General features: G+C 40.4%; 1 protein-coding gene across 3 annotated transcripts in view; it reads left to right on the forward strand.

Moving 5' to 3' along the window:
- LOC124553636 (coiled-coil domain-containing protein 50) overlaps positions 1-19962 on the forward strand; it is a 181849-nt gene that overhangs the window by 153974 nt on the left and 7913 nt on the right. For 2 of the 3 annotated variants that reach the window (XM_047127507.1, XM_047127505.1), the window contains 5 exons: positions 118-232; positions 6198-6331; positions 9877-10066; positions 10458-10592; positions 14951-15165. In XM_047127507.1, the coding sequence (XP_046983463.1) occupies positions 118-232; positions 6198-6331; positions 9877-10066; positions 10458-10592; positions 14951-15165 (789 nt within the window). Of the gene's footprint in view, positions 1-117; positions 233-6197; positions 6332-9876; positions 10067-10457; positions 10593-14950; positions 15182-19962 lie in introns of all 3 variants that reach the window. The other variant, XM_047127506.1, reaches the window with a different exon arrangement.

The following is a 19962-nucleotide window of genomic DNA, read 5'->3' on the forward strand; positions in this document are numbered from 1 at the left end:
ACTCAGATTCTAGTGGGATTTGTTGTATAAGACTGCTGAAGAATGTGACACATACGTAACTGAATTCACTTATTTGTGGACATACTTCCTAACAAAGTGAACCTTTCAATTTTTTAGGGAAGAGTATGACGCACGTGTCGCCGCAGAGCTTGCGGAGCGGATGGAGCGGGAGGAGGCAGCAAAGCGAGCTGCCCTGGAGACGCAAGACCAGCATGTCGCTTGGCGGCTCCAGGTCAGTAATCGGTAAACCACTTCAGAGGTATGCTTCCGTAAAAATTCATTTAAGTTCTAATTAGCTACAGATCCAGCAAATCTATATACACACAAATCTGTCAGACAAACTTGAAAAACGGGTTTGGCTGTGTAGTCGTCTATAAAATGGGGGTAGCTTGCATAGGTATTTAAAGAATCTCAAATTTTTGTGCGTATTGGTGCATAACCATGAAGCTTCCATGTGATGAGAGAGTTTTAGGAAAGATTTTTAAAATGTTAATATCAACAGTGTGTTACTGAAACCTATGAAAAATTGTGTACTAAATTTAATCAATTCTCTTCAGCCCTCTTGGTTGGAGGATTATGCTATCTTCTGTGAGGTAATTAAAAATGTATTGCCATGCATGGATACCCACTGCAAGTGTCAGTCCACTTCACGCTTAAGTTTAATTTCTTCACTTTTCCGCTATTGATGTAATGTGCAGTCCATCAGCACCTGCACGAAAAAGGTTGCTAATAAATTTGATTCTTTTTTGCTTTTAGAGGAAAGATCATTTGGATTGATTAATGATTTTTGTATGTTGATAAATGTGGCATCGGAGTTAAATTGCAAAATATTGATGTTATTGCTATGAGATTCATGAGAAGCTGCAATTTTTTTGGCAATAAGACAAACAGCTTTAAAGGTTGTGAAAATTATTAGGAGTGATAAAGATTGTTTACTGTAGTGTACAGGGTGATGACCATCAAACCACTGTAGAAATAACACCACTCGTCAGAATGACGTCAAATTCCAACGGAATACTATCGGTGAAGGGCAAAACGTATAGCAGAAGAAAGTCACAAAATGTAGCAATTTAATAGTGGTAGACTAAAAATGACAAATGAATCGTACAACAATGCCGATGGTGTAAGTTTGACATTAAAAAAACTGTACTACTCAGTGTGCATGCGTGTACAGGTGTGATACTGTTAGTTAAGTAAGCCCATCCACCACGGCAAGGTCATATCACATCGGACGGGAAAAATGGGTTTTTAATGGTCCTGGGGCCTAACACTGTATACAAGGCATCAGTAAAAATCAAATCAGTCTATTCACGTGTGTGTGTGTGTGTGTGTGTGACACAAAACGTATTAAAAATGCTGACCACCATTTTCAACAAGTTGAAATTGAGAAAAGGCGTGTTCCACAACTGATCGCAGTGTTTCCTAGGTCATGTTCAGGTGTGGCACATTGCGTGCCTTCAATGCAGCAAAATGGGTGTTTCAGCAGCTGCTTAACTGGATTTGCAATGTGCAGAGGTGTGCTATCTTGATGCCATTTTGACCAGTGGTGTTACTTCTACAGCATTTTGAAAGTTTCTTTAATCACCTTGTACTTAGACATAACTATATTACACACATGGTTAAGGTGAATTCTTTGCTGTTGACTAGCTGTGAAATACTGAAGCAATTAAAGGTTAAATGTGGTGATATTTACCCATGTTCAAACAGTTAACTTCTAAAGTTTAGTTGGAGAGTGATTAACCCTTTGTGAATTTAGCTTTGGCTTTGAGATACTGAATTAAGCAAATTTTCCAAGCATGTACTATATATCATGATCATCCCGTTTATCAAGACTGGTGGTGGTGGTGGTGGTGGTGGTTTATTTCTTCTTCACCCTTACTAGTAAACCTTATCTGGTAGTGCACATATCTGCTGAAACAGCATAAATTAATATTTTTGTGCCTCATGCTTAGCTTAGGTTTGTCTCTGCTTTCCTTTTTTGCACGCCAGTTAAGCCCGCTCTTGTATTGCCAAGGGAGTGAGTGAGTCAAGCGTGCAACAGCATTGCGCCAGCATGCAATTTAAGTGTTCTAGACTCTTCTAGTCTGAGCTGATGTGTTGTTGGTTACAAAGATTTTCTCCTTTCTGGTACTATTACTTATATTTTGATGTGTAGTAAAGGTCAGTCATGTTGACTTTGCATACATAGATGTGGGTACTAGTAGATAACTTCAAAGTATGTGCACATAGATGTATTGGATCTTGTCATTGAGGCTGGTTTAAAACAAATTGCCTGCTGTGGGTTTAGTGTATTTAGATATATTGCTAACTATTTACCTCTTCCGTACTGCTGAAGTGCAGGATGCAAAAGTGCAACTAGAATTACAGAGGGAATGGCAAGAGTCTTGTTAAGCTATACACTTATTCGGTGCATCTGTCCCAGGGACTGAAGCCTGTCTTAGTTAATTTAGTCTCTAAGCATCCCAGTTTTAGTATGGATGTCATGTTTCTTAAGAAGATGCTGTTTCAGTAGAAAGTTTCATTTGGCCCCCCAGTCAGTGTGCAATAGGCTGTTCACTCATTTTCATGTGCGTGCAGGCAACTGGGATGTGCAGTCGAGGGCAACAGTGGCTCATGCATGTGCAAGACACCTGCAGTAGGGCAGTGTGGCAGGTAGCCTCCACTGCAGAGAGCTGATAGGCTCTCCGAGCATCTGTGTCCTGTCATTGACTGTTGGAACAGTCAGGTGTATACTGTGCACTGCGGTAAAAAACAAAGTGCTTGAAATCAGTCTGAAATGCGCTTCACCTGAAATGCGCTTCACCTGAAATGCGCTTCACCTGAAATGCGCTTCACCTGAAATGCGCTTCACCTGAAATGCGCTTCACCTGAAATGCGCTTCACCTGAAATGCGCTTCACCTGAAATGCGCTTCACCTGAAATGCACTTCACCTGAAATGCGCTTCACCTGAAATGCGCTTCACCTGAAATGCGCTTCACCTGAAATGCGCTTCACCTGAAATGCGCTTCACCTGAAACGCGCTTCACCTGAAACGCGCTTCACCTGAAATGCGCTTCACCGGAAATGTTTGAATTACTTGGGATAACTGGTGTACAGATTTTATATTTTCTATTCCTGTTTATTTACTCGTGTGACTTACATGCAGTTTAAAATACAGGTATATAACTTATGAAAAATCAAAGATGCAGTAACTTTCCGAATGAGAAAGTGATTGTATGTTGATGGACACACACACACACACACACACACACACACACACACACACACACATATATATATATATATATATATATATATATATATATATATATATTCAAGCTTTCGCAACCCAAGGTTGCTTTATCAGGAAACAGGGAAGGAGAGGGAAAGACGAAAGGATGTGGGTTTTAAGGGAGAGGTTAAGGAGTCATTTCAACCCTGGGAGCGGAGAGACTTGCCTTAGGGGGGAAAAGACGGGTATACACACGCACGCATGTATCCATCCGCACATATACGGACACAGGCACACACACGTAAATGCAAAGAGGTTGGGCAGAGGTGTCAGTCAAGGCGGAAGTACAGAGCCAAGGATGTTGTTGAATGACAGGTGAGGTTCGAGGGGCGGCAACTTGAAATTAGCGGAGGTTGAGACCTGTTGGGTAATGGGAAAAGATAAGATACTGAAGGGCAAGTTCCCATCTCCGGAGTTCTGATAGGTTGGTGTCAGTGGGAAGTATCCAGATAACCCGGACAGTGTAACACTGTGCCGAGATGTGCTGGCCGTGCACAGAGGCGGGTTTAGCCACAGGCTGATCCTCATCCCCCTGAGGTAAGTCTTTCCACTCCCGGGATTGGAATGACTCCTCACCCTCACCCTCTCCCTTAAAACCCGCATCCTTTCATCTTTCCCTCTCCTCCCCTGTTTCCTGATGAAGCAACCTTGGGTTTCGAAAAATTGAATATTTGTGAGTTTTTTATAGTGTCTATCAACATACCAGCGCTTTCTCGTTTGGTAAGTTACAGCATCTTTGTTTTTTATATATTTTTCCCACATGGAATGATTCCCTCCGATATAACATTAGTAATACTAAATATAACAAGAATATGAAAATACAAAATTACATATAAAACTGTCAATATCTAAGTTCTTAATCCATATAAGAACCGTATCATCAGCTTTCATGGGGTAACTCCTGTTCCCCTGGTAGGAATGCAAGGGGCATTCATCTGTAACGTGGGTAGGAATGCAAGGGGCATTCATCTGTAACGTGCCAGATTGTTTGGTTTGGAGCCCCAGTCACAAACCGGAGATTCTGTAGCACCCTGTTCGTATTACGTCTCTGTGCATCGTCAGTGTCCAGTGCGAGCACTGTTCAATATGACCCATAGTCTCCTATCTAGTTATGTGCCAGCAGTCACAGTTCACTTTTTGAACCACTCGCACTCCTCACAATTTTCTATAAGCTGACAGTTCTGATTTCACAGTCCTCACCCTGGTATTACTGACATGTAGCTGTTCTGCTTGCCGTAACAGTGGGTGTCTTGAACTGAGTTTCTAGTCATAGAGATTCTCCTGTAGCTTGCGGTATTCCCTGAGCAAGACATCACTTCTGCAGATTGCGGATGGATACGTGTTGCTCAGTAGAGGATACAACTAAATCGGTGTTGGTAGGATTGTCCCAGTTATTAACCGTATAGTGTGGTCCAATCAGATGTCGATCAAGTTAGTGTGGCAGCTGTTTCGCCACACCGGGGCACAATACTCTGCTGCTGAGAAGAACAGTGCAATGAACGATGTGTGCAAGGTATCAGCCGAAGCTCCCCTCGTCATTCCACACAACTTTTAAATAATATTAAGAGATTTTATCTTGGCAGCAGTATTTTCATGATGTTCTCTATGTAAAAGGGTGTGATGAAGTATGACACAAAAGTACTTCATGGTAAAGTGTGTTTCTGCTAAAAAATTATTTCCTGTAATTAACGTAGAGATTGAATGTAGATTGAAATATTTTTATTCCCTCAGTTTCAAGATTACATTGAATCAAAATATTCAATAGGCAAATAAAATAAAACTTGGCCTGTCCTCTGTTCACTGTTTTCCTCAAAGTGACAAGATGTTCATAACTAAAAACATGAGCATTCTCATTGATTTTCATTTTTTAACTCTTAACAAATCATGTTGGTGATTGGTTGGGAATTGTTCCACTATTTTGACATTGCAAAATAGTCAGTGTTACAGAGTGAAAACTAAAGTTGAAGAAATTGTTTTTCATGTTGTCAGTTTTCAGGGGGTACGAGCACCAGATAAAGAAAAGTATGTAGATGCAGGTAGATCAGCAGCTTACTGGTTTTAACTATGAATGAATTCTCCAGAATTAAGTTTGTCTCTTATGTGACATTGCAAGCTCGTTGTAGTTTCTCCTGTTTTTAATCTTACAAATCAAATGGAGCATTGTACCTCATTGATACTGCACTCAAATACTTGCAGACTAGGGATGGTGTGTTTCTGTAATAAAACCACCATATAGACCAAATAGGGGAAAGTGTTGTACATTGCGTGTACGTTGGTACCACCTAATGGGCCATGCCACAGAACAGGTACACTGTCTCAGCAGTGCCGTACCAATTATGACACGTGTTTGTTGCTCGCGTCTGTCGCCATTGTTATTAAAATGGCGCTCGTCGTTTTTTCCACTTTGTTACAATGTGATGTTTCATGAACAAAAATTACTTGTTCTTTAAAGAGTTGTTTAAAAATGAAAAACTTCAGCACTATTGGTATGGCTAATTGATTTTAAATTCCTTACACAGTTATCAGTAAAAAATAAAACACTGCTATAACTGAGACGAAACAGGTAACAAAAATCTGTTGAGAACGAAAATACTGATATTGGTTTTAACTGATTGGTTTTTCCCATCCCTAACACAATAGTAGTATTGCAAAAATGCTACCCACTCAAAATCTCTTAAGTTGCTTGTGTAGCAAATAAGCACTAATTTTTCTGTTCTCCTTTCCATTGTATCATGATAGATGTTAGGTGCACGTGAGCATGGTACAGTCTCAAAATTGATGATTCACATTCTGCAAGTCTTGCATGGTTCTCAGTGCCTCATTCATATTGTACAATTAGGTTATAACATTTTTCTTGGCATTACTGCACCACAGTGAAGTGGTGGTTACCAGTTTGCACATACAGCAGTGTGGTGTGTGCTTTAGGAGAGGGAGAAGCAGCGCCTGGGCCCGCCGCACTCCCCCACACCGCCCTTGCAGCTGCTGCAGCCAGTTCCGGATCCGGACCCTAACTGCGTGGGCCTGCCACCCCCACCTGATGAACTCTCTTCCCGGATGAGGTGAGGCTGCTCTGCGTGGGGTGGGTTTTTTAACGACTTCCGTATTGGCAAATGGAAATGTGGCATTTTAAATGTTCCTGTAATTTATTAGCCAAAGATAACTTAAATTATTCACATTATTGGTTTCAGCACTGGGTTACCACCTTCAGATTCGATTAATTTGACTGTTTTAGCAAGGTTTGTAACACTTCCAGTTAGCAATCATACTGTCACAGTCTGATAAAATAAGTGAAAAAATTCTATTAACGAAGGTTAACTGGGATTGTTACGTATAGATGTGAATCTGTTAGTAAATTAATCACATCTTAATTTGGGAGTCGTGTGCTGAAACTGGTAATGCAAATGTTGCAACTTTTAAGTAAACTTCAATGTTATTCATATTACATATGAAAAAGGTGGCTGTGTAAAGTTTGTTTGCTCCATTGTTGTGTTCTTTCACAGTTCACTTCTGTACCTGAACCAAGATTTAAAAGGCAAGTTATTGCCAGTGACTGTATGGTGGCCAGTGAAAAGAATATTATTCATGGAGTAGGTGACTTGGGGGTAGGGAGTGGGTGGCTGTGTTCACACAAGGTTTATATGCTCCAAGAAAACCCAGAAATGTTTTTATCCGGGAGAAAACGGGGGGGAAAACTCGGGATTTTTAGAATTCCAGGCATTTTTCATTGCTTTAGTCTAAAGTTAAATTTCTGCAGCAATAAAATGTAAATGAGAATAAACCAAAAGCAGAATGTGTCAAAGGCTTTAGGATGAAGACTGGACTACTTCGTAACAGCAAACTGTTTCAGAAACGGCAAGTGGGGCTGCATTAGTAGCAAGAAGCATTCGTGCTTCACACAAAAAATTTTCTGGTGCACCCAAGCTTGAGATTCGCGCATCTGCAGAGCAGTTGGGTTATAGTTACAGGGAGGGGTGGGGGCATCGTGGAATTTACTGTTTCCTCTTGTACAATTCACACCTCAAATGAAAAGAAAATGGCTGAAATATTACCTTTTTTTCCCCCAGGTTTGTGTGCAGGCAGGCATTAATCACCTTGCACAAAAAACAACAAAGTTACTTTAGTCGGTTTGCTAAATAAACGCAGCTTCCCTAGAGATGGAGTCAATTTACAAGAAACAGTGCTTCACTATTGGCTACTTTAAACTGTTCACTGAATTTAAAGTGCACATTTTCATCTTGTGGCTTGCATGGCATTATGCCATAACAAAAAACCAAATTTGAGACAATATGGTACTGGTACAAAAAAATATAATATGCATCCCGAAAAGTGTGCTGCAAAGCTTAATATCAGGTGGGGGGCCTACTTCATTGTGAATCTACACATGTGTGTCCTTTAAGCTGACGTGTGCATTTTAGTATAGTTAACAAAAATGGAGTATCCCCTGATGTAATTTTTTTTCATGCCATGAAAAAGATCACTTGATGTTAAATATGTAGAAACATAGCAGTTTCTGTGTCGTCATAGCTGCCCACGTCCAGTAATGTCTGTTTTCTGGCATGCTCTGGCAGCTGCTGAAACGAAACCACGTCTAGGTGGTCGTGGGAAAATATTGTGAATGGTTATTTGAAAAATGTTGTTTTCAAAGGAAATTCTCTTTTATGAGAGATGAACTGTTGTGTGAGAGAATGTTTAATGAAAAAAATGTGCAATGACTTTCTTAAATCAGAGCATTTGACTCATTTAAAACTTTAACACTTTGAGGACCAGCCACTTAGAAAAATTTCGAGCCCTGAAGACCAGACATTGTCATCGTTGAAAATTTAACTGGCTACGAGCTATGATTGCCTTACAAGAGCACATTGTAATCTTATTTCAATGTTTCAGAAACTAATATACTGTATTTAATTGAATTTGAATTTATACTTTCATAATACGAAAATATGCAGTGTATTGTAATATGAAAATAAGTGTATATGTTGCTGCACATCAAAGGCATTTCCAAAACTTGTCCCCCCCCATCCCTCACTCCGCTGAGTTTTGTTTCCTGAAGTGCTGGGATATTATTCAGTGGTGTGTAAAATCTTCAACATTCAAAGGATTGATATTTTTATACCTCTGAGGGAAATTACACTGTCACTTATCATGAAAAAGTGTAGTTTCACCTTGGAAGAAGTGTATTTTCATGTGGGAAAGATGGGCTGTCATTTGAGCTACATAAAATGTAGTCTAATATTGTCACTCAACCCAGTACTGAACAGTGAAACTACTTGTGTAAAGGACAGCGCATCTTCAAATATAGTTGGAATGCAGTATCAGCTACAAAGAAATAGCAGTGATATTTATTAATAGCCAGAGCAGAACTCGTAGCAAGAGATATTTACTAGCATTTCATGGGATTGGAAGGGATAGGAAAATTATAAAAAATGAGTAAAGGAGACAACACACAGACATACTGAGTGGTAGACAAGCTCACCAAAAGCTTACATTATTTGGTAAGTTGTCTTCTTTACTTGTAAATTTGTGCCTTCTATTAACAAAAGTACCAAAATATACTGAAATATCACATTTGCTTGAGAAAATTAGCAAAAGACCAGCAAATACATTTAGAAGGCAGTAAATATTGTATTTCCTTTATCCTGTATGCTCTTCCTTTCTCATTGGTTTGTGGCAAACAATTTTTCTCCCTTATCAAGATGGACTGCTTTCGCCGATAAAGTGATTTCCAGTTAAAACTGTTGCAAAGAATGTTTTTATTTATGAGAATAAGTGTGTTTCTCAAAGTTCTTAAAAATCCTAAATGCTATTTTAAGTGTTACATGAGAGAAAGCAGGTTAGCTAACCTAACCTGTGATATCAAGGGACATGGAGAAAATTTGCAGAGAGATCCAAAAAACAGCTGCCAGTTAAAATTGACAACATAAAATCCATTACTGTCAACTTACCTCAGCACAGCCAAACTGATAATCTGGTCATAGTGCATGATCCCATTTGAAGGTTGCCTAATGACTTCCAGGAGTAACTAAAATTTTATGTCCAATATTTGTATAATTACTGAAAAAATTTAAAATGCTGCCATGTTCTGCTCTCTAACAGCCACAACCCGTGTTAAATGTTTAGTACACTGAGACAAATATTAAATTTGAGATCTCTCTCCCAGAGAGAGAGAGAGAGAGAGAGAGAGAGAGAGAGAGAGAGAGAGAGAGAGAGAGAAGCTGTTTAATACAAGCTAATCAGATTCTGACGTTGAAAATGACCTCAGGTTGAAATTGAAGTAAATAATGCAGTTGGTGATTATGAAAAGAATTAAAATGCTAAGAAATGACGATCCTACAAGAAATAAAATTGTATGCAATTACAATAGTTAGTTTTGTCACTGCCTGGCCAAGCCACCTTAAGAACAGAAAAATGTGGTTAAGAAGAGCTGCTGTTCAAGGAAAATTGTCAATCCACATTTTATAAGTGTCCCAGATTCTCATTAGTCATTGACATTGTTAATCACAGGCATTATTCTCATCAAAATTTCCTTTCTGTTTCTCTGTTTGGAGGCTCCTGCTATTATTCACTAAGTCACTGCTGCCATTAAAATGAATACTAACATTGACAGGGTTCTGAGGATTCAAGGTGCCGGCCGTGCAGAAAACCCTATGCCTCGTAGTCCCAAGGGCCTACTGCGCAGTACTGACAACTTGGCGGATGTCGATGCAATTGAAGATTACGTGGAGGATGAAGAACCGGGAGATACGGATGCTCTGGACGAGGAAGAGGCACGGAGGATACAAGAAGAGAAAGATGCTGTAAGTTCTTTGTTCTGCTCGCTATTGTGCTTTGTAGTACAAGGCTGATTATCACATGCTCAGAGAATTTTGAGAAAGCAGTTTGGCCGCACTGCAAGCTGCTGATAAATGAACCCTTATTTGTTGTCACTTTCTTTCCGATCATCGAAAACGTACCTCACCAGTGGCGGTCTCTGTAATGTGCAGAGTGGCTGTGTGGAGTGACCGTGCGGAATCCCATGTGCGGGTGGCGGTGGACGGGTGCACTCTTGGTCACGCTTATTAAATGAATGTCGTGACTAGAGTGACACTCGTCAACCGACGCTTCGCTTTGCTGCAGATCGCAGGTAAAAGATTAGCCGTAATGAGCTAATGCTCGTCAGTTTCTAATTTTGGCACGGTGGCATTGTAGGAGCTGGCGCGCATGCTGCAGGAGCGGGAAGCCGCCGAGGCAGACCCGAGGAGACACCTGTCGGATCTGGACCGCGATCGCTTGATGGCAATTGAAGCCCAGGATAGGGAGCTGGCACGCCTTCTGCAGGAGAGGGTGAGTGGCAACTGTCGTACATGTGTTTCTGGTACTTACTACACACTGTCTCTTTAATCCGTTATGACCTGATACTTTGTTCCTTTCTCTCAGTTTCTTGAGTACTCGTAGGTTTGAAATTCTTGTACTAAAAAAAACTAGAAAATAAATTTCTGTGGACCTTTCATAAAAGTACTTGACAGTTCTGACGGATCATAATGGTATGGGCAGTGACAAAACATTATTTCATGAGACTTACTGATAAAAATATTCTCTCATTGATACACAAACACCTTAGATTAGTACTTGAAATCCTTTTTTGTTCTGAAGAGAGTTTAAAAATGTGAATCCAGCAGAGACAACAAAAACAAATTGAATTTCTTCAGATGCTGGAAAGTAAATGGAAATGGTTTGTTGGTTGATATACTGCATGGTATCATTTATAGTTTGGTCAATCAATTCTAGACTTAATTCTTCAGGAATAAATCTATTTCAGAATCTCAATTTTCATCGTCTAGCATACCAATAATGGAGGGAAAATACTCTTGGAGTAACTCGGATATCTCGTGATCTTGAAACTTCCTGGCCAAGAACGTGAAGTAATTGTCATTGTGGGACTTAAAAGTTCGAAACCTCTCAAGCTGTAGACTTTCTAAAATAAAGTATTTTGTCAAACTACATGACAAGGCCCCCAGGAGTAGACAACATTCCATTAGAACTACTGACTGCCTTGGCAGAGCCATCCCTGACAAAACTCTATCATCTGGTGATAAAGATGTATGAGACAGGTGAAATACCCTCAGACTTCAAGAAGAATGTGATAATTCCAATCCCAAAGAAAGCAGGTGTTGACAGATGTGAAATTTACCGAACTATCAGTTTAATAAGTCACAGCTGCAGAATACTAATGCAAATTCTTTACAGACTAATGGAAAATCTGGTAGAAGCCGACCTCAGGGAAGATTAGTTTGGATTCCGTAGAAATATGGGAACACGTGAGGCAATACTGACCCTACGACTTATCTTAGAAGAAAGATTGAGGAAAGGCAAACTTACATTCCTAGCATTTGTAGACTTAGAGAAAGCTTTTGACAATGTTGACCAGAATACTGTTCCAAATTCTGAAGGTGGTAGGGGTAAAATACAGGGAGCGAAAGACTATTTACAATTTGTACAGAAACCAGATGGCAGTTATAAGAGTCGAGGGACATGAAAGGGAAGCAATGGTCGGGAAGGGAATGAGACAGGGTTGTAGCCTATCCCGATGTTATTCAATCTGTATATTGAGCAAGCAGTAAAGGAAACAAAAGAAAAATTCGGAGTAGGTATTAAAATCCATGGACAAGAAATGGAAACTTTGAGGTTCGCCGATAACATTGTGAGACAATTTAGGACCTGGAAGAGCAGCTGAACGGTATGGGCAGTGTCTTGAAAGGAGAAAATAAGATGAACATCAACAAAAGCAAAATGAGGATAATGGAATGTAGTCGAATTAAATCGGGTGATGCTGCTGGAATTAGATTAGAAAATGATAGGCTTAAAGTAGCGAGTTTCGCTATTTGGGGAGCAGAGTAACAGATGGTCGAAGTAGATAGGATATAAAATGTAGACTGGCATTGGCAAGGAAAGCGTTTCTGAAGAAAAATTTGTTGACATAGAGTATAGATTTAAGTGTCAGGAAGTCGTTTCTGAAAGTATTTGTATGGAGTGTAGCCATGTATGGAAGTAAAACATGGATGATAAATAGTTTAGACAAGAAGAGAATAGAAGCTTTCGAAATGTGGTGCTACAGAAGAATGCTGAAGATTAGATGGGTAGATCACATAACTAATGAAGTATTGAATATAATTCGGGAGAAGAGTAGTATATGGCACAACCTGACTAGGAGAAGGGATCAGTTGGTAGGACATGTTCTCAGGCATCAAGGGATCACAAATTTAGCATTGGAATACAGTGTGGAGGGTGTAAATTGTAGAGGGAGACAGAGATGAATACACTAAGCAGATTCAGAAGGATATATGTTGCAGTAAGTACTGGGAGATGAGGAAGATTGCACAGGATAGAGTAGCATGGAGAGCTGCATCAAACCAGTCTCAGGACTGAAAACAAAAACAACAACAACAACGTGACAATGCTTTGCCGAGTGTGCTTGTTTTGACGATGCCGTTACAGATTTGTCACATTACAACATTGTGTGGCACAGGCACCTTTACCTTATTTTATCTGTACATTCCCAGTTTGCATCAGAGTATATTGTGGTAGGAAATACTTTGTTTTGAAAGATAGACTGCCCACTAGTTGTATTTTTTATATTGTAGATGTGGAGATGTCATTACTGACTAAAACTGGTCATTGTCGGAGGATTTTATATTGTGATCAAAGACTGGAATCAAAAACATAGGACAGTACCCGGATCACTGTTTGTATTCGCAACTGTCACAGCTTGTGAAGCCAATACTTTGTGGTTTTAAATAATTCTTAATACAAATTTGTACCACTAAATGAGGGCAAAAATGATCAGATTATGACAGTGAACACTCAGAACCAAATGCAAAATGACCCACTTCCAACTACATGCAGCCAGTAGCAGAATAAATTTTGGTGGAGCTGGCAGGTAATAGAGCTATGGAAGTCCTGTGATGTGTTAACAATGTCAAAGAATAGAGGATACTGCAGTCATGCTAAGCTTCAGACAACAGGTACCATTAAATGCTCTTTTTTTATAGTATGTCTTGGAAGTATGAGGTAATCAGTGCAAGACTGCATTGGAAAGTGATATTTTATGGTAAAACTTCCCTAAAAGAAGTTGTGATCAGATAATTCCTCCGGGACCGATGACAGTAGCAGTCTGGTCCCTTCAATCCCACTCACCAACCAACCGTAATTCCTCAAAGACAGAGAGAAATAGTTAAAATGTAGGTATGAGAGTTCAGGGATGGGGTTAAAAACAGATGAAAAATTGGTTATAGGTAACAGGTCCGAGTAGTTGTAATATCTATGCACAGATGGAAACGTGACAGGCATAGGCTGGTGGGGAAAGTAGCATCCAGCGTCATCGAATGGAAGAGCTTGTCAAATTGTGTTCGAACAGACTGAGGACTGAACCTTGGTACTTGTCGTTTGTAGTCCGATTTTCTTACCACTGACTTTATTTATCAATTGAATGTTTTTAAAAATTACCATTCAGGAAATGTAAGATTGTTTTATATTTGTAAATTAAACTATTGCTGCTGAAATCGGAGCAAGTTCTACAAATTGGCCAGGTTGGTCAGTACTTCAAAGAGAGAAACACTAAGGGCTTCCAAGTTATGGGGCTGGAGATTTAGGAGTTTTCCAAGTGCAACCATTGCAGAAATTCAAAGAAAGTACTGGCTGCTGCATTGAGGATGGGAAGGGTGTGGCTTGCACTAGAATGCAGATAAACACTAGGCTAGTGACTTTCCATGGCATTTGACGAAAAATACGTATGTTCAGTTTCATTAATCAATCTAAAAACACTGCAAATATTTACTAGACCATATGTGCAATGCTAATTGAATGCCTGTTTACTCTGTGGTGGTGGAGGTGGAGTAGTGACATTACAGAAGACTGCCTTAGCAAACACACAATGCAAACCACTGACCATTCTTAATGTAATTTCTCCTTGCATTATTACAATGTAAACAAAAACAAATGGCTTATGTTTTTGCAAGAGGACTGGGAAGTTTATAGGCAAACACTTAATATCAATAAAACTATTTCTAACTTTGATTAGTCAGAATATGTTAAAAATAACTCTCTAAAGGAGTGTAAAAAACACTGTCTTTCAGTCAAGTAAGTAAAACAATTAGCATATGGAAACCATAAAACATAAAATTCAAAGATGCACCACAGAAGTGTGTTGAACTTCAGGTCTCCCCTGTAATTATTTAGGTATACAACAAAATGGTCTATTAGACAAGCTGATGGCTGCTAGTGTGTGGTTACTCACCTCAGCATTTGTTGTTTCTATAGTGTATTCTGCCATTCTAAAAACAGGTTCACCTGTCAATTCAGTTTTAACAGTGAGTTCAATAATTTTTTCATTCACCTTAATTTGGAAATTATGTAAGAAACATTTTTAGAGCAGCAGTTTCCAAACACTTATCTCAATATAAGTTTTCAGGATAAATACGATGTAAGGTGGAACCAAATACAAAGGATAATGTCTCCTTACTTCTAAAGTGAATTCTGATCAGTTAGGATAAGTAAGAAAAGATGATTCATTGCTAAATTCAAATTTTTACAAAGTAGTTAAATTTTCCATAAAATAACTTGCCGTAAACGAATATAGTTGCATTTAACTTCTGTACCTGCGGTACAATACTGTAGGATTCAGACTCTTTTTTCCTATTTTACAGGAGCGAGCGAAGGCCCGCCGCGCAAAAGAGCGGGCTCGGCAGCGTGCGGCCTTGAAGAGGCAACAGCAGCTGGCCGCGGAGGCGGACGCGATCCTGCCCGCCCCGCCGACCCCGCTTTCGCCTTCGCCACCTCCGCCTCCGGTGCCTGCCGTCCGCCCTACGGACCTAGACGTGTCTCCAGTCTACAGGCACCCCGGGACACGCTCAGACTCGGGGTGAGCTGTCTTTCAGGTACTCAGACGTGTGCATGTTTCGGATGTCTGTTTCCAATAGTGTCCAGTCGCTTACTGGTCTCGTACTTCTGGCAGTGTGTTTGATAACTGAAGAAATTACACAGTGTGTGAACAGGGTCCGAATTTGTAAACTTTGCACTTCTGCGATATTGTGCTAACCTGGGTATGCTCAGTTGGAGTCCGTCTCATATAGACAGTTCCTGTATGTACCAGTCCCAAAATAAAATGATCCTGGTATTGCACCCCTTTTGGTTAGGTTGTAAGATTTAGTAATACATCTGATGGTTTACTGTAAAACATAACCAAACAAATGTGAGCAATTGGCAACTGTGTTGCCCAAGGTGTAGTGAAAAACCTTATAATGGCTTTCATGGTTCCTCAAATTCCCATTCATCAGTAAATAATCACCTTCTACAGTTTACATCTGCTGCTGGCCAGGTCTGTCTGCAACATAAGCATCGCTATAGTCTTCTGCCCGCCCCCCCCCCCCCCCCCCCCTCTCTCTCTCTCTCTCTCTCTCTATAATCAGATTTCTGTCTAAGACTGTATTGCTGCCACTTGTCTGCAGTGACAACGAAACATCATTTTAGGAGGAAAAAGTATGTGTGCAAAATCTATCCTGGATGAAAATTTGTTCCATAATTCTGACGGTACTGACTTAAGACTTTCTGAATATGCAGCTTCCTAATTCCATTGCACACCAGCTGTCATTCGTTCTGCCATTCTGCAGCTGCCTAATGGCAGAGTATAAAGTACTGCACAGTGGAGTGACAATCGGAACATTTTCATTGGTCGGGATGTTCCAGACGAGAGAAGAGAAGGGGCAGCTAGATGCATCTGCCAAACATGTGAAAATCCTGTTAAAGAACATGTTACTCTATGTGACAGGTAAATAATTTCAGTGTGGACCATAGTTAGCCTCGTGAACATACGCATTCAGTATTTAACCCTTAACTCGAGAGTTGTGGTCTATCCGATCACATGAAAATTTTCAAACTCACTCTTGAAGGACAGTTGCGGTGGAATGCTTCTATACTCCCCCCCCCCCCCCCCCCCCCCCTCCCCCCTACCCTCCGTAAATTGCCAAGCCTACAAATGTTTTGTTGTCGATTGCATTATCGCCTTCTCTGTTTATTGTTGACACTTGATATTGATGGGTGTAAGAGTCACCTAGACCGAGCCTCATGAACTACGTATCTGTTTCCTTCAGTATGGTTCCAAATACACCATGTGATCAAAAGTATCCAGCCACCTGGCTGTAAATCTCTTAAGTTCGTGACACCCACAATCGGTAATGCTGGAATTCAATGTGGTGTTTGCCCACCTTTAACCTTGATGACAGGTCCCAGTCTCGCAGGCATACATTCTATCAGGTGCTGGAAGGTTCCTAGGGGAATGGCAGCCCATTCTTCAGAGTGCTGCACTGAGGAGAGGTATCGACGTCAGTCGGTAAGGCCTGGCACGAAGTTAGCGTTCCAAAACATCCTAAAGGTGTTCTGTTGGATTCAGGTCAGGACTCCATGTAGGACAGTCCATTGCAGGGATGTTATTGTTGTGTAACTACTCTGCCACTGGCCATGCATTATGAACAGGTGCTTGATTGCGTTGAAAGATGCAGTTACCATTCCCGAATTGCTCTTCAACAGTGGAAAGCAAGAAGGTGCATAAAACATCACTGTAGGCCTGTGCTGTGATAGTGCCACGCAAAACAAGGAGTGCAAGCCCCCTCCATGAAAAACACGACCACACCATAACACCACCGACTCCGAATTTTACTGTTGGCACTACACATGCTGGCAGATGACATTCACTGGGCATTTGCCATACTCACACCCTGCCATTGAATTGTCATATTGTGTACCGTGATTAGTCATTCCACACAACATTTTCAACTATTCAGTTGTCCAATATTTATACTCCTTACACAAAGCGAGGCATTGTTTGGCATTTACTGGTGGGATGTGTGGTGTCTCAGCAGCCACTCCACCATGAAATCAGTTTTATCATGTCCCACCTAACTGCCATAGTACTTACAGTGCATTGTGATGCAGTTTGGTATTCCTGTGTGATGGTCTGGATAGATGTCCGCCTATTACAAATTACGACCCTCCTCAACTGTCGGCAGTCTCTAGAGTCAACACACGATATCGACCTGTTTGTTTTTGTGCTGTATGTGTCCCTTCAGGTTTCATCTTCGCTATCACATCAGAAACAATGGACCTAGGGATGTTTAGGAATATGGAAATCTAGCGTACAGACAAAAGATGCAAGTGAACCGAATCACCTGGTCCCATTCTGCTCTCAAGATGTCTAATGATTACTGAGGTCTCTCATATGGAGTAACTGGCAATAGGTGGCAGCACAATGCACCTAATATGAAAAACATAAGTTTTTGGGGTGTCTGGATACTTTTGATCACATAGTATTGCTCAAAATGTGTTTGCATGAATGTGTTAACTTTTAACTTTCCCGAGTTTGATGAAATTGTTAGTCGGTCTATAAAGGAAGTGTCAGTGATAAAAAAATAGACTATTTTACAGTGACCAGTGATCACTGTACTGCTATCGACGAAGTGCAGGGAAGTTGTGATGGGGATCTGTCCATTTCTTCAATGCAATTCTTAGTGTCTGTTTAAAAAAAAATGTGTTCTGAGTAGTGATAAGAAAAATGTAGTTCCCAGCAATGGATGTAAATTTGAGTGACTTTCTTTTTGTACCTATCAGGTGGAATTTTTATGTGCAAATTTAAATGTTGGAGTTTAGTTTTATTTGGAAATTTATTTGCTACAGAGATTGTATAATTTTTCAGAATGTAAAATTCAGTACTCTGACGGTCTATTTGTGTACTATTTAAAAGAACCACACGCGATTATGTGCTTCTGTGTGATAAATAGTAAAATGCTGCAGGCTTCATTTAGTGCAATAAAATAAACAAGAAGCACCTAAACAGTGCGTAACTAAGTGTAAAAATAAATGATATATAGCATAAATTAAAAATTTCAAATGATTTTTGCCTTAAATCTCAGTTTAAACATTTTAACAGTGACAAAAACTAAACTTAAATATTCACGTCAACACGTAACAACACATACCGATACTACTGACGCTGGCTGAGATAAATGAAACAGTGGAATGTTGGGAGAGTCCACTTAAAGGGAAGTAACCCAGGCAGTCAGTCAGTCATACGGGACACATGGATAACAATCGTACAGCTCTGCGGAGAAACTTTTTGAACAACCCATAGTTTGAGCTAGATACGTGGGATACTCCATCTTGGAAATTGATGGGAATTCAGTATTCAGAGATCGTCAGTGTCAGAATACCAAATTTTAGGCATTACCATTCGCCACAGACAATTCAGTGGCAGAGGTCATTCGCTTAATGACAGGCATCAGCAATGTTTGTGTAGAGGTGTCTGTGCTAACAGGTAAGCAGCACTGTGTGATACAACTGCGGAAATCAGTGTGGGACCGAGAATGAAATTTGGCACTAATGGGCTGCAGTAGCAGACGAACCCTGCAAGTGCCTTTGGTAATAGCACATCACCTGCAGTGCCTCTCCTGGACTTGCACATCACCTGCAGTGCCTCTCCTGGACTTCTTCCCATATCGGTTGGAGTGGAGACAAGTGGAAAATGTTGGCCTGGTGAGGAAGAGTCCAGATTTCAGTTGGTAAGAGGTGGTAATTGGCTTAGTGGGGTGCAGACTCCACCAAGCTGTGAATTGAAGTTGTCAGCAAGACACTGGTTGCTCCATAACGGTGTGGCCTGTTTTTACACGGAATGCACTAGGTCCTGTGGTCCAACTGAACTGATCATTGAGTGGAAATTGTTGTTAGACTATGTGGAGACCATCAGGGCCCTTTGTGGAATTCATGCTCCCTAACAATCATGTGCCATGTCATTGGGCCATAATTGTTTGGAATTAGTTTGAAGAATACACTGGACAATTAGAGCTAATGATTTGGCCACCCATATTGCCAGACATGAATTCCATTGTACATTTATGGGACATAAGGAGGTCAGTTCATGCACTGAATTCTGCACCAGAAACATCTTTGCAATTATGGATGGCTACAGGGGCAACAAAACTCAATATTTTTGCAGGGGCTTCCAACAGACTTCAGGAGTCTGTGCCATGTAGAGTTGCAGCACTTAAACCAGGCAAATGGTCTGACAAGATATTTGGGGGTATCCCATTGCTTTTTGTCACCTTACTGTTTTACTTTATTGATATTCTACAGCTATATACTGTTCGTAAGTGCAATCTGGCAATTTTCCAATTTTCGTGATCCAAAAATGTGCCTGCAATTGAGTGAATGCTGCTAGAAGCTGCCATTAAGTAATTTTGCCACACACTGTTTTTAGTGTTCATAGTATTTAATGCAAATTTTTTGTGAGCAAACATAAATTTAATACTGTTCATCTTTGAATGCAGTACTTTTCAAATATTTATAGGAAGTAAAATAAAGGAGTCATTTCAATCCCAGGAGTGGAAAAACTTACCTTAGGGGGGAAAAAAGGACAGGTATACACTCGCACGTACACACACAAGCAGACATTTGTAAAGGCAAAGAGTTTGGGCAGAGATGTCAGTCAAGGTGGAAGTACAGAGGCAAAAATGTTGCTGTATGACAGGTGAGGTATGAGCGGCGGCAACTTGAAATTAGCGGAGATTGAGGCCTGGTGGATAACGAGAAGAGAGGATACACTGAAAGGCAAGTTCCCGTCTCCAGGGTTCTGACAGGTTGGTGTTAGTCGGAAGTATCCAGATAACCCGGA

This window comes from Schistocerca americana, chromosome 11, assembly GCF_021461395.2.
Source record: "Schistocerca americana isolate TAMUIC-IGC-003095 chromosome 11, iqSchAmer2.1, whole genome shotgun sequence".
NCBI classification, from domain to species: domain Eukaryota; kingdom Metazoa; phylum Arthropoda; class Insecta; order Orthoptera; family Acrididae; genus Schistocerca; species Schistocerca americana.